Source organism: Piliocolobus tephrosceles, chromosome 6, assembly GCF_002776525.5.
Source record: "Piliocolobus tephrosceles isolate RC106 chromosome 6, ASM277652v3, whole genome shotgun sequence".
Taxonomy (NCBI): domain Eukaryota; kingdom Metazoa; phylum Chordata; class Mammalia; order Primates; family Cercopithecidae; genus Piliocolobus; species Piliocolobus tephrosceles.
In genome coordinates this window covers 112,405,926-112,420,556 of record NC_045439.1, presented here as the reverse complement: position 1 = coordinate 112,420,556, position 14,631 = coordinate 112,405,926, and the positions used below count along the sequence as shown (strand labels likewise).

General features: G+C 39.6%; 1 protein-coding gene across 3 annotated transcripts in view; it reads right to left on the bottom strand.

Moving 5' to 3' along the window:
* Positions 1-14,631, bottom strand: part of EGLN3 (egl-9 family hypoxia inducible factor 3) — a 321,937-nt gene that overhangs the window by 289,508 nt on the left and 17,798 nt on the right. The window contains exons 2-5 of one of the 3 annotated variants that reach the window (XM_023227275.2): positions 12,437-12,556; positions 10,072-10,208; positions 7,671-7,744; positions 4,895-6,595 (exon numbers count right to left, since the gene is read on the bottom strand). In XM_023227275.2, coding sequence (XP_023083043.1) covers positions 6,564-6,595; positions 7,671-7,744; positions 10,072-10,208; positions 12,437-12,556 — 363 coding nt within the window. In that variant the 3' untranslated portion in view covers positions 4,895-6,563. Of the gene's footprint in view, positions 1-4,894; positions 6,596-7,670; positions 7,745-10,071; positions 10,209-12,436; positions 12,557-14,631 lie in introns of those variants that run through there. The other 2 variants (XM_023227276.3, XR_002734753.2) reach the window with 2 other exon arrangements.

Sequence of the window (14,631 nt, the reverse complement as noted above, 5' to 3'; positions counted from 1 at the left end):
AAGATGCCACGTAGGACTTTCACAGCTAGAGAAAAGTAGTCCATGCCCAATTTCAAAGCTTCAAAGGACAGGCTGCCTTGTTAGGAGCTAATGCAGCTGCTAACTTTAAGTTGAAGCCAATGCTCATTTGCCATTCTGAAAATGCTAATGCCTTTAAGAATGATGCTAAATCTACTCTGCCTGTGTTCTATAAATGGAACAAAGCCTGGATGACAGCACATCTGTTTACACCATGGTTTACTAAATATCTTAAGCCTAGAGTTGAAACCTATTTCTCAGAAAAAAAAGATTCCTTTCAAAATATTACTCCTCACTGACAATGCACCTGGTCACCTAAGAGCTCTGATGGAGGTGCACACAGATTCATGTTGTGTTCATGCCTGCTAACACAACTTCCATTCTACAGTCCATGGACCAAGGAATAATTTTGACTTTCAAGTCATATTTAAGAAATACATCTAATAAGGCCATAGCTGCCATAGTGATTCTTCTGATGAATGTGAGACAAGTAAACTGAAAACCTTCTGGAAATAATTCACCATTCAAGATGCCATTAAAAACACTGATTTGTGGAAGGAGGTCAAAGTATCAACATTAACAGGAGTTTGGAAGAAGTTGATTGCAACACTCATGGACGACTTTGAGAGGTTTAAGACTCCAGTGGAGGAAGGAAGTGCAGATGTAGTGGAAACAGCAAGAGAACTCGAATCAGAAGAGTAGACTGAAGTTGGGACTGAATTGCGCAATCTCATGATAAAACTTGAACAGATAAGTTGCTCTTCATGGATGAGCAAAGAATGTGGTTTCTTGAGACAGAATCTGCTTCTGGAAAAGACTCTGTTGAAATGACAAATAAGAACTCAGAATATTATCTAATTTTGTTTTATTTCTTGTAGAGATGAGGCCTCATCATCTTGCCTAGGCTAATCTTGAACCCCTGGGCTCAAGTGATCCCTCTGCTCCGGCTTCCCAAAGTGCTGGGATTACAGGTATGAACCACTGCACCCAGTCTATTATGTAATTTAGTTGATAAAGCAGCAGCAGATTTGAGAGGACTGACTCTTTCTACCATAAGTAGAAGGTTATTAAGGCCAGGCATGGTGGCTCACGCCTGTAATCCCAGCACTTTGGGAGGCCAAGGCGGACAGATTACCTGAGGTCAGGAGTTCGCGACCAGTTTGGCCAACATGGTGAAACACCATCTCTACTAAAAATACAAAAATTAGCTGGGCATAATGGCACACGCCTGTAATCCCAGCTACTCAGGAGGCTGAGGCAGGAGAATTGCTTGAGCCCAGGAGATGGAGGTTGCAATGAGCCGAGATTGTGCCACTGCACTCCAGCCTGGCCAACAGAGCAAGACTCTGTCTCAAAAAAAAAAAAAAAAAAAAAGGCTATCAAATAGCATTGCATGCTGCAGAGAAATCTTCATCAGGACGAGTCAATTAATATGGCAAATTTCACTGTTGTCTTCTTTTTTAAATTGCCATAGCCACCACAATCTTCAGCAACCACCACCCTGATCAGTCAGCAGCTATCCACATGGAGGAAAGACCCTCTACCAGCAAAAAGATTATAACTTGCTGAAGGCTCAGATGATCATTAGCATTTTTTAGCAATAAGGTGTTTTTTTATTAAGGTATGTACATTGTTTTTTCAGGCATAATGCTATTGCATATAGATTCCATTGCACGCTGAATAGACACAGTATAGTATAAACATAACTTTTATATGTACTGGGAAACCAAACAATGTGTGACTCACTTTAGTAATTTTTGCTTTACTGTGGTTGTCTGGAACCAAACCTGCAATACCTCTGAGGTATGTACCTGTTAAATTAATTTGTAATGACCTAGTGTTTAACCACTCCTAAAATAATGAATTTCACTCAACTGCTCTTAAATCTTCTTGCAAAATTGTGACAATAAAATATAACAGCCATTGTCTGTTTCTCTGACTTTTAAAAAAGAATCACAAAATGGCCTTTATTTTCTGAAAAATTTCAGCCCTCAGGAGCATAAGTAGCAAGTACTTCCAGAAAAGTTGACTTTTCTATGTGCCATTTTTAAAAGATCAAACAAGCAAGATCCAAGGAAAAAATGTGATTTTTCAATATTCATAGTTTTTCATGATGTTTAAGTAAGGCAAAGAGCTGTGTTTTAAAGAAATTAAAATAGCATCTTTTTACAGGCTACCATAAAAAAATAGGTAGACATGGCTCAAATGGTTTTAAGAATTAAAAATGTTTGTCCATCTCTAGTTAATGTCCCTCAGAGGTGACAAAAGTAGGCCATTTAACTTATTTGATGGAGAATTGTAACAGAACTCCACTGACATCTCAGCTCTACCTTAAGTCCAAGCTGGGAAGTTATGTGTATCAAAAAGAAAAGAAATCTGTTTCCTTTCCTCCCCATAAGTGCATCTGACACAAGGACATGAGGGCAGCAGCTTGCACATTGTCTAACTGTCCCAGTGTGCTGTGGCCTGATGGAAGGCCTCCAAATTGCACCCAGGAAATCTCAGCTTGCTTTCTCTTCCAGATGGCCTACACTGCTTAACTCTGATACGTGAGTGAGGGCACGCTTCATACAACTCATGCTCAGCATTAGCCCAAGAGGCCAATGCTGGATGTAAACCCAAAGTTCCCCCACAATCTGTGAGGCATATGGGAAGGATCCCATTGCAAAGTCAGGAGAGAATCCAGCTGATGTTTTCTGCATGTGTGGTTTTTATTGAATAACTGACACTCTTTTAGGATGGCATGACACCCTTGCTCATAACCATAACATTATATAAAAATATCAAGCAGCAAGCATTTAAAACTCCCCCTCTCCCAACTCCACTCATTCCTGCTCTTTTGGCAGGAAGGAGATTCCAAAGACAACAAATACCGAGGAGCTGGAAGTCTTCTGTCAAATCCTGGTGTGCTACTCCATCACTGCGTAACCTTGGACAAGCCACCTAACCGTTCTGAGTACGTTTCCTCAGCTGTGAAAGAGGAAGAGCTGACTCACAGTGGTTGCAAAGAATAAATATGTGGGAGCACGTAGCACAGGGCCTGGCATATAGGTATTCCCTGAGTATTTCGAGTCATCTTACCCATTGTTCTCAGCTTCTTTACATCACAACTCTTTAACCTCTCTAGCCATGGCCTTGCAAATGTAAAGGTGGTGAACCATGGTAAATCCTGACCTAGCAACACAACAAGAAAACTGCATACTAAAAGCCATACTGGGATGAGAGTAGATTGGGTCTGAAAGTAGACTGGGTCTTTAATATAAACCAGCATATATTATCCAACAGAGTTCAACTATAGACAGCTTCATTTGAAAAGTTTATTTCCTCTGGGCACGGTGGCTCATGCCTGTAATCCCAACACTTTGGGAGGCCGAAGCGGGTAGATCACGAGGTCAGGAGTTTGAGACCAGCCTGGCCAAGATGGTGAAACCCCGTCTCTATTAAAAATACAAGAATTAGCCAGGCGTGGTGGCAGGCGTCTGTAATCTCAGCTACTCAGTAGGCTGAGGCAGAGAACTGCTTGAACTCGGGAATCAGAGGTTGCAGTGAGCCGAGATCGCGCCACTGCACTCCAGCCTGGGTGACAGAGCAAGACTCTGTCTCAAAAAAAAAAAAAAAGAGTTTATTTCTATTCTGTTCTAACAATAGTCTCTAACCACCTTACTAACCAACTCTTCATGCCATTCAAAAGATTCAAGACTGAAGCTAAGTCAATGTTGTATCATTTTTAAAATAACTTTACTAAGAATATCCCTTCTGCTTGTCCTTGTAGTCAATCAAATATATAAGTACCTGACATGTCCAAACTCCTATCTTATACAAACTGCTGACCCAGCGTGGTGTTTCCCATCATTGCTTTTTAAAATACAGGAAATTTCAATACTGAATGGGCAAAAGAAATTAGGACAAGCCAGCCTCTAAAAAACCTGAGTTAAAGAAAAACAAAATCATGTCTGAATGGATAATTCATGATTCTGACAGTCCAGCATTTAATGGTATTAACCACTGTACTAAGGATCTATCTAATGCACTTAGGTAAGACTTTTTATTTCCATGAAATTGGATCTTTGGTTCAAAATTTAATCTCTTACCAAGAACTCTGGACTGTATAAGTGACATAGTGGTGAGGTAGGCTCTTAATATTTCATTGCTGGGAATATAAATAAAATTGATCAGATTATTTGCCAAATAATGTTTCTTTAGCAGGGCTAACTCCTCCCCTAAGTGGGCTGTCAAAGAGAGGAGCAAAAAACAGACTCTGAGCATTAAAGTTGTATTTTCCAGCTTAATTTTCCAGGACTCAAATTGAGCCATTAAAAAAAAAAAAATCAGTGCACATAAAAAATTTGGTTTGTTAGCTTGTAGGACCTTTGTCTGAAAGGAACAAGCAAAGCCTTGGAGGTCAGATCTTTCGGCATATTGACTAAAGTGAAAGATACAAGACATGCTTTTGGAACTATATGATCCTCCTTCAGAATACTGTCACTATCATTCTTATGACATTAGGAATCATGAAAAATACATAGTTACAATTTTACAGAATATAAAATTCTTAATAAACTTCCTCCTTTCTTTCCTATTGAAATTTTTCAAAATTGTTTGAAAACGGGAATTTACTCTGTCCTATCTGAAACTAATGTTATTTTACTAATGTTGTTTCCAGGATATGGAAGGGGCAAAATATTATTTGTTCAATTGTCAGATTCATAGTGGTCAGTGAATAACCTATTCATGGGTAAACAAATATGAAGTGACACTATGACCAAAGCTTTCTAAAACTCTTAGCGTAAATGTATAAGTCAACAATGTTACAAAGATGTGTGTAAAAATTCTAGCAAGCCCTTCCTGCCAAAGATGGAATATATTAATGAAACCATAGAATGCTAATGTAGGAGATTGAGTTTATTCAACAAGTATTTACTGAGCCCTCACTATGTTCCAGGCACTATTTTAGGTGCTGAGAGTATATTGCATTGGTTAAAAATATACAAAATTCCTGTCTTCATTGTGCTTACACTCTAGAGAAAGGATACAAGACAATAAACATAATAAATAAGTAAATTACGTAGTAATTTAGAAGGTGGTAACTATTACTATACAACAAAATACAGCAGTCATGAGAATGAATGGTGACATGTCTTATCTGGAAATTTTCCAAAACCAGAAGAGGAAAAAGTAAACTTCTATCTTGGAAGACTATATATATATATCCGTACATAACAAAGGAAAATATTTCTGGCTCTTTAATGTTCATGGGATTTTCAAGCAAGAAATTAAAGGGAATTTTAAAACATGAAAGTAGTACTGAAAACTAAGAAAAGTAGCTTTTGTAAAATACGTGCTCAATACCGAGTTATTGAGGCAATGCGATCTGTGCTTACTGAAGGAGTAGAAGCTTCCACAGTTCTAGCAAATTCCATTATTCTGGCCATACTGCCAACCACAGCGGATCTGGAGAGCCAAGTGGGCGAAGAAAGGCTGCTAGGCACAGACAAGAACTCAAATAGCTTTGAGATTTTTTTTATTTCCATTTCCTTTTTTAAAATACAGCACCCTGTTTTTTATTGTGTTAAAGGGTGAGCTCATTAAAAAGGAAAACTGAAAAAAAAAAAAAAAAAAAACCAGGAACACCCACATTTCCAACTCCACCGCCCCTCTCAAATTGTTCAAGATGCACACATGTTTATTGTATATCAGTAGACCTAGCTCTTTCCACAGTTATCAGAGGTTAACACAAAACTACCAGGGAGATATTTTTCCTTTGATTTAAATTCAAATTCCATTCCAACAAAGCAACCAAAACAACTAATATCTAGTTTTTTAGTTTCTGGGGAATTAGGTTCCCAGGTAAGAACTGAAAATGGAGAAAAAATTGTGTTGCCATCTTTATTCAGAAAGTCATTATTTTCAGCAAAATGGGGCTGAGGCAGAAAATCCAGGTTGCACGACTGGGAAAAAAGGAGTGTCTGCCCCATGGGACACTTATAAATTGTTCACTCTGACAGCAGCCCTTTCTAGAGGTATTAATGTCATTAGGTTGTGATAATTCTCGAGAAAGCCCAACAGCCCTGGATTAAGAACATCTGGAAATTGTTCAGATGACACAGATTTCTCTGTTTCCTGCTGTTAAGACTTCCATGATGCCTCTCTGTGGCAGCTACCCCCTCCATTTTTTTCTTTACAAACCTCCTCCTTTCAAATCAGGAAGTATACATAAAGTGCAAGTAAGGTTCATTCCCTCGCTATGCTCCTAGGCTCTTCTCTTGATAGTATTACCAAATCTATCAGTTCAACCGCTGGCCGAGTAGGAAGTCTGCAGGAATTTCTGGAGTTAGCAAATGAGTTCATCTAGCAAAGAGTATCTGAAGATCAACAGTCTTGGCAAGAAAACATGAAGTACCACACACGAGACAGGGATGTGAAGGATGCAAGAAGTAGCAGGGAGACTGTTGTCACTGAAGAGGCCATCTTTGGATCTCAAAGAATTTAAGAGAATTCAGGAACCATTACTAAAATGAACAAGGCCAGCGGATTTCAGAGCACGGTCAGTCTTCAGTGAGGGCAGATTCAGTTTTCCCTGGGTTGGGGACAGAAAGGAGAATAAAGAGGGTATGGAGTCAGCTCTGATGAGTTTTATGTCACAGATGTCACCAAAAAGCCTCCAGTAAACACTTCCCATCTTATATAAGCCTCCTAATAGAGCTCTGCAAAAGGATCCTCTCTTGACTTTGTAATGGGATCTTTTCCATATGCCTCACAGATTGTGGAGGAACTTTGGGTTTACATCCAGCATTGGCCTCTTGGGCTAATGTGTTGAGCATAAGTTGTATGAAATGTGGCCTCACTCACATATCAGAGTTAAGCAGTGGAAGCCATCTGGAAGAGAAAACAAACAGATATCCTGGGTGCAATTTGGAGACCACTTTGGTATTTGAGAGGTATACAGTCCAAATGGGCTATGGGCTAGGCAATATTATATATGTGTCCTTACTGCAGGATCTCTTAGAGCTTTAATTTAATATGCTAGTAAGCACTGTGACTCTTTAAGACAGGCATACAGTATGCAACATTTCCCACATTTCTGGGACCAGGAATTTACCAACTTGGCAGGATTTGTGTTTTAATGCAACATATTTTGGGAAATGCTGCCTTCTAATACTGGTTGGATGGGATAGGAATAGTTATATCAGTTTATATAGTTACATGAGTTATATGGGATAGGAATATGTTATATTCAGTTTATATTACATGAGCCCTGCTGTTATACTGAGAGTCACAGTCTCACCCAACATAATAAATTTTGCCATCATAACTGGGTTCCATTACATTTCCTTTGCGATATGCCAAAAATCATGGGCAAAATTTAACGTTTAATTTGACTGGTTAACACTAATAAGAAAAAGTTAACTATTTCCCATCTATCATAAACCATCATACATTCAGTGGGCATTCTCAGGGGAAGCCCCTTGCATTGTTTCTGATTTTTCTAAGAGCCCTAAGGCCAAGGTTTCAGGATAAAACCCATCAAGATGTCATTATATATAAAGTTAAGCTGTAACAGATTGAACAGAGCATGTTTAAAAATATATAAAATTGAATAAAAGTCAAGGATTAACTTGATCAAAAGTCACAGAAAATTATCAAATACATACTAGTTAAATTCCTGAATTTCTTTTTGGCTTCTGCCCTTTCTTCAGCATCAAAGTACCAGACGGTCATAGCATATCTGTGAAAGATAAGCAGATATAAGGAAAGAGCTTTAATGCTACTACTAAAAACACAAATGTCCTATAAATCTCACATTAAAACTTTTAAAGTTTTCCATATTATTATAAGTCTACCCTAATTTTTTTTATTTTTATTTTATTTTATTTATTTATTTATTTTGAGATGGAGCCTCACTCTGTCGCCCATGCTGGAGTGCAGTGGCGCAATCTTGGCTCACTCCAAGCTCTGTCTCCCAGGTTCTCCTGCCTCAGCCTCCCGAGTAGCTGGGACTACAGGCAGCCACCACCATGCCTGGCTAATTTTTTACATTTTTAGTAGAGACGGGGTTTCACCATGTTAGCCAGAATGGTCTCGATCTCCTGACCTGGTGATCCACCTGCCTCGGCCTCCCAAAGTGCTGGGATTACAGGCGTGAGCCGCTGCATCTGGCCAATTTTTTTTATTTTTTCATTTTTTTTTTGAGATGGAGTCTTACTCTGTTGCCAGGCAGAGGCACGATCTCGGCTCACTGCAACCTCTGCTTCCCAGGTTCAAGCGATTCTCCTGCCTCAGCCTCCCAAGTAGCTGGGACTACAGGTGCATGCTACCACACCCAGCTAATTTTTGTATTTTTAGTAGAGATGGGGTTTCACCATGTTGGCCAGGATGGCCTCGATCTCTTGACCTGCCCGCCTCAGCCTGCCAAAGTGCTGGGATTACACGTGTGATCCACTGTGCCCAGCCTGTCTACCCTGATTTTAATTTAAAATTAACTTCTCTGGTTTTAATTCTATTTCACTGTAATAAAATGCATAATGAATTCCAGGTATGTGCCAGAAATTTTCTTGGGCATTAGGAATTCAAATGACACTGTGATCAGATCTTCTTCTATGATCTCAGGCTCGAAGTAGGGGAGACAGGTGATTTTGCAATAATGTAACAGGTAAACATGGTCCCTACAGAAAGGACTAGAAGGCAGTCATTCTGCTAAAGACTGGGAGACCCAAGTTGGTGGCGAGAACATAGAGAAGAGATGACATTTGAGTGAAGCTTCGAAAAATGACTTATGTAAATCACAGTATGTTTAAAACTCTTGGCTTGCTTTCTTTAGTTTTAGACATTGAGGCAAAATTACAATTGAATAATAATAATGCCCCAGAGCTTTCTACTGCATCCCCACTAATTTGCTTTATCCCATTCATTGGATAGACTGTAATGGGAGCCATTTCGTACTTGGTTTTTTTTTAAAGTTTCATTTTGTAATGATTATTAGCTACTGAAATTTCCACAGCACTTGAGTTTTTTTCAAGGGCTTCTCATCAACATTTGCTAATGTTTTCCCTGTAAGGCCAGTCATCATGATATTGGGGAATAACCAAAGACTTCTGCCACAAACAACAGGGTTTAGTTACATACCCCATAAAACACAAAAGCTGACTTCAGTGGTAGAATTCATTCCCTGCTCATCTAGAAGACATTCCAATGTGGCAGTTAATATATAACTGGGTTTAGGGCTAAGCTGTGTGATTTCGGGAGGAGGACACATGTGATCTTAATTTAATTAGGCTTGTCAGGTTTTAATCATCATCCTATCAAAACTCTCTCCTCCTGCCCCTGAATGCTAGTCTCAGTACAAGCTGCACTCCATAGCCCTCCAATGCTGCCTGGTTTATTGCTTTAGACAGAGACAAAGGGAAATAAGAGGCAGAATTGAAAATGAAGATTTTTGTCAAGATTGTCTACATCGGTCCTAAACAATACTAAGGTGCTCAGTTACTCTGAGAATCTTCATGTGCACATAAAGAAAAGATTAATAAAACATTCAACTGTTGGACCATGGATACAGCAAGCCCAAGTCAATTTCAAACCAAGGAATAGACAAAAAGAGAAAGTCAAAACAAATTACTCTTTCGTTTCTCAAGGTTCTTTCTCTGCTTGCAACTAGTGGCTTGTAAACTCATCCAAAGTAACCAGACAGAATTCCTGATATGTGACAGCCAATATTCTCTAGGCATAGTTCAACATTTGGTTTTTTTAAAAAAGGGAAAGAGAGGTAAGAGAAAGGAGGAACGGAGAGAAGAGAAAAATACTCTTGAGAAATTGGAATCCAATATACTCACCTAATAGAAAACAACTTGTTAATAGTACTTTCAAACTGAGGTTAGCTTTGGTATGCTAAAGAATGCAAAGCTTCCCCTTTAATTTTTGTAGACTCCAAACAAGTTTGCTATCAGCTATGGGGTGTGATCAATCCCCCACATGCACAGGACACATGTTTAGAGAGTTCTCTGGAACTAGGGTTTATACAACGAACTCCGGAAGAGGAATCATGGCTCCGGCTATTACCTGGTTGCGTAAGAAGGCTGCACTTCGTGTGGATTCCTGCGATCTGACCAGAAGAACAGGAGTCTGTCAAAAATGGGCTCCACATCTGCTATGAATGATTTCCCTTCTGGAAATATCCGCAGGATACCGCCATGTAGCTTAAAGACACAAAGAAGGGGGATTACTTCTTACCTCTCATGTAGTTTATCGACAACCATATTTCAGCCCCATTTAGAAACATGCCGGCCGGGCGCGGTGGCTCAAGCCTGTAATCCCGGCACTTTGGGAGGCTGAGACGAGCGGATCACGAGGTGAGGAGATCGAGACCATCCTGGCTAATACGGTGAAACCCCGTCTCTACTAAAAAATACAAAAAACTAGCCGGGCAAGGTGGCGGGCACCTGTAGTCCCAGCTACTCGGGAGGCTGAGGCAGGAGAATGGCGTAAACCCAGGGGGCGGAGCTTGCAGTGAGCTGAGATCTGGCCACTGCACTCCAGCCTGGGCAACAGAGGGAGACTCCGTTTCAAAAAAAAAAAAAAAAAGAAACATGCCATCTGCTAACCACCACTCCAAATGCATGGTACCCCAGATTTTTACTTCAACCTCATACTTTGTACAATTTTTTTTTTTTTGAGATGGAGTTTCACTCTTGTTGCCCAGGCTGGAGGCATGATCTCGTTTCACTGCAACCTCCACCTCCCTGGTTCAAGCAATTCTCTTGCCTCAGCCTCCTGAGTAGCTGGGATTACAGGCATGTGCCACTATGCCCAGCTAATTTTGTATTTTTAATAGAGATGGGGTTTCCCCCCTGTTGGTCAGGCTGGTCTCGAACCCCCGACCTCAGGTCATCCACCCACCTGGGCCTCCGGAAGTGCTGGGATTATAGGCATAAGCCACCATGCCTGGTCACTTTGTACCATATTTTATACCAAACTTGGCTAGAGATATCTCTTTATTCACCTTAAACCAAAAAAAGCATTCCCACCACCCCCCACAGTCATAAAGCCCATGGACGTAAAATAGAGTACTATTAGACTGAATCATACAGATTTGCTAATATTTGAGTGTTTTTGACTTAAAAAAAAAAATACACAGCAATTTCACATGCTTCCATCTAACCATTAACAACTTTCTAAGAAAATCATCACATGTAACTTCCCCTTCAATTAGAATTTACAGCTCTTCTGAACTCCCTTAACTCCTATCTGACCTCATTAGTTGGAAGTTACATGCTCTTTTTTCTGAACTCTCAGACCACCTAATCTGCACCTTTTATGACATATATCACTCTTTTCCTTGAATTACTTTTTCTTTTTCATGTCAACCTATTTCATCCTACTAGAATAACCATATTCAGTGTAGAGTTCAGGCCTCACACATCAATATTTCTTCATAATACAATGACTGACACTAGCAGGAACTCAAATATTTGTTGAATGATTGCAGACCTTCCAATTTGACATTACCAATCTGATAACTTTATTCTCTCATCTCTATTAGCACCTCTCAAGATTTTAAAGAAGACCTAATGGATGTATTCCAGTCATGTTACCAATGTATTCCAGAGATGTTACCAAACAGGGATAAGAGATAGGCCTTTTCACTGATTCAATGGTTTCCCAAGTTTCGTTTTTCTGACTCTGGATAAAATATTATTGCTTTATGACAGCCAGTATTTGCCTAATGAACAGGAAATGGAGATGCAGAAGGTTCAAAAGCCAAATAAGCTTGAAAAGTTATCTGACTTCCCAGACTCCTAAATCATTCTTAACTTTCGGAAAGCATACAGAGTCCACACAAATGTCTGTAAGCATGGAACCAGGCTTCATATCTCCATCTATCTATAAGTTCTATAATACAAAAATAAGCCACAAAGCCTTTGGCATTCACAAACCATAGTAAGCCATGGCAAGCAGCCATCAATGAGACATATCACCCTGAGGGAGAGGACTGTGTGGGAAATCTCTCTTGGGGATGGCTTTATATCCTACAGTTCTATTTTTGTGGAACTTTCCCAATGCTGCTTCTGGGAGGAAAAAGTGTACATCTTATTCTGCACTGAGAGTCAGAGCAACTCTGATTTAAACTGAAAAAAATTAATTATTAATCCTAATATCAAATTACCTTCCCTTCATCAACCACCCTTCTCAGAGGTAGGGTTAATAATCACCCTACCTATACCCCTCCAAATTAACTTCATTATTTTCTTCTTAACAACTTTAGTACTAATTCCATTGTCGCAGGAGGTTATGAAGTGGAAATAGAAATGTTTCATCAGTGGGAGATAGGGCAACTATGAACTCAATATAAACTCTCCTCTAAGTTATCTGAATCATTTTCCTATAGTTTTTAACCCCACACTCTACTCCCATTATTCAAGAGTACCTTGGCATCCCAATTCTTGTTCAGATAGTAGATGCAGGTGATGCAGCGACCATCACCGTTGGGGTTGTCCACATGGCGAACATAACCTGTTCCATTTCCCGGATAGCAAGCCACCATTGCCTATGGAGAAATCCCAAGAAAGCTGGTTAACAAAGCTGAGACAGACAATCTTCTCCTCCCACTGGTGAGCAGATAAGTAACACAGTCTCCTTGGGTGCTATGTGACATTTACAGATAGTTGCTGGCTTCTTAATTTCATGTATGGTACATAAATTTGGACCCTTCTGTGCATAAGAGTAATGGCCAGGTCACACTATGGCTCTGTCCAGTGGAAAGTGGTTCAACAATATTCCCAAAGTTCTAGAACATTTTATATAGTCTTTCTTAAAGTAACCTATCTACATGCCCTATTTGCATAACCTATTTGGATGCCCTGCCTTTCTTCAATACTCCTTTTTGGAAAAGCAGTTTCTAGTTTCCCATGCTAGACCTACAAAATCAGAGTCACTAGGTGTGGAGTTCAAGGATTATGACTGTTTAGCAAGTGCCCCTGAATCACTCACACTGTTTCAGAACAATGGCTAAAGGTACTTGCATACACAAAGTGACAGAACCAATCACCAAAGGAGGAAAAGGTCAGGCTTACTCAATAAAATGCTTAGGATAGAAGGAATAGAGGAAGATCAATAGGAAGTCACGCCCTAACTTGTTAACAAAGACAACACAGGGAGATTTCTTTCAGGAAAAAAGCCATGCATGTATCTTAATATGTGTTTCTTCATGCATGTCTTCTTCCTGATAATTATCAAATCAGGTGATAATCTGAAGTTCTCTTTGTCTAACTGCTACCTGTATCAATCAGGTGGAAGAATAAAGTAGAAAGCCATACCAAAAATCCTACTGAAAATTACTATTAGAGAAAACAAACCTCTAATTGTTCCACGGGAAAAACTGTAACAGAGAGTGGGGAGAGGGAAGAAGGCAAAGTATAGAAAGCCAGTTCTTTTCTTCACAGGATACTGCCATGTTTTAACAATATTTTTTATAGGGATGCAGTAGGTGTAAGGAAAATATTGGAACCAACAACATAAGATGAGAACAGGGATTTTTTTTCCTGTTCTACTCACTGATGTATTCTTAGCACCTAGGACAGTGCCTGACATATAGAAGGTATCCATCTAAAATGTGATAAATAAATCAATGAACTAGTGAATGGCTCTTTCTCTAAAGAGTAAATTCGCATTTTACCAAGATTAATAGCTATTTCTGTCATTTTAAAAGACCTATCTTCAAACATGCATGTAAGGATCCAGGCCACAGATTTCCTGATAAATGGCAGCATTGCTTCATTGGTAAAATGACCATTTGAGTACAGCCCCAAGCTAATGGGCTAGTGGTTCAATGAATCAACTTGAACGTGGCTGCCAAGTCACTCTCAATAGTAGCATGAAACTACTGCACCTATGACATGGAACTAGGCATCACACACCTTGCATACTAGATCGTGCATACCAGATCGATAATAAGGCTGAATAGTAACTTGACTTTACAACAATTTTAAAGCTTAAATCACCACCTCTCTCAAACTTCATATCCTCATGCAGTAAACAATCCCCATATCCTGCCTTTGAACATGAAAATGTCAATGCAATGTCTTCCTTAGAGCTCAAGTTAGGCTGTTAGCTTGAGCATCTTTCAGAAGGTGAAACTGTGAGGCAACATCAGCAATAAAGATTTAACAAATGAAGGTACCACTAAGCAAAGCATGGCTTGAGGAAGGGTGATTGGCAGCAAACAGAATTGAAGGGCCTAGCAAGAGAAGAGATAAATAAAGTCACCTATAATGACTAAAGAATTACCCACCCCTGGAAGCAGCTATTAGGATTATAAGAGCCACCACAGAGCCAATAATGAAAGTCGCTTAAGCCACAAACAATTACAGGCTGGATTCCCTATTATCTCAGGCTCCCCCCACTGAGTGTCTGAAAAGAAAAAGTACGACATCAATGCTATAATCTTATATGCTTAAACAGCTCTTCTCTAAGGAAAAGGTCAGTGGTCTGGATGCCTACCATAGTTCACTCTGCAACTAACTGTGGTCCCAGGCTGTCTCTTTCCTATAAAGAGGGGATTGGGTTACACATCTGTCAAAGGCCCAAGAAGATCTAAGACTTGATCTAAGCATCAACCCTTGA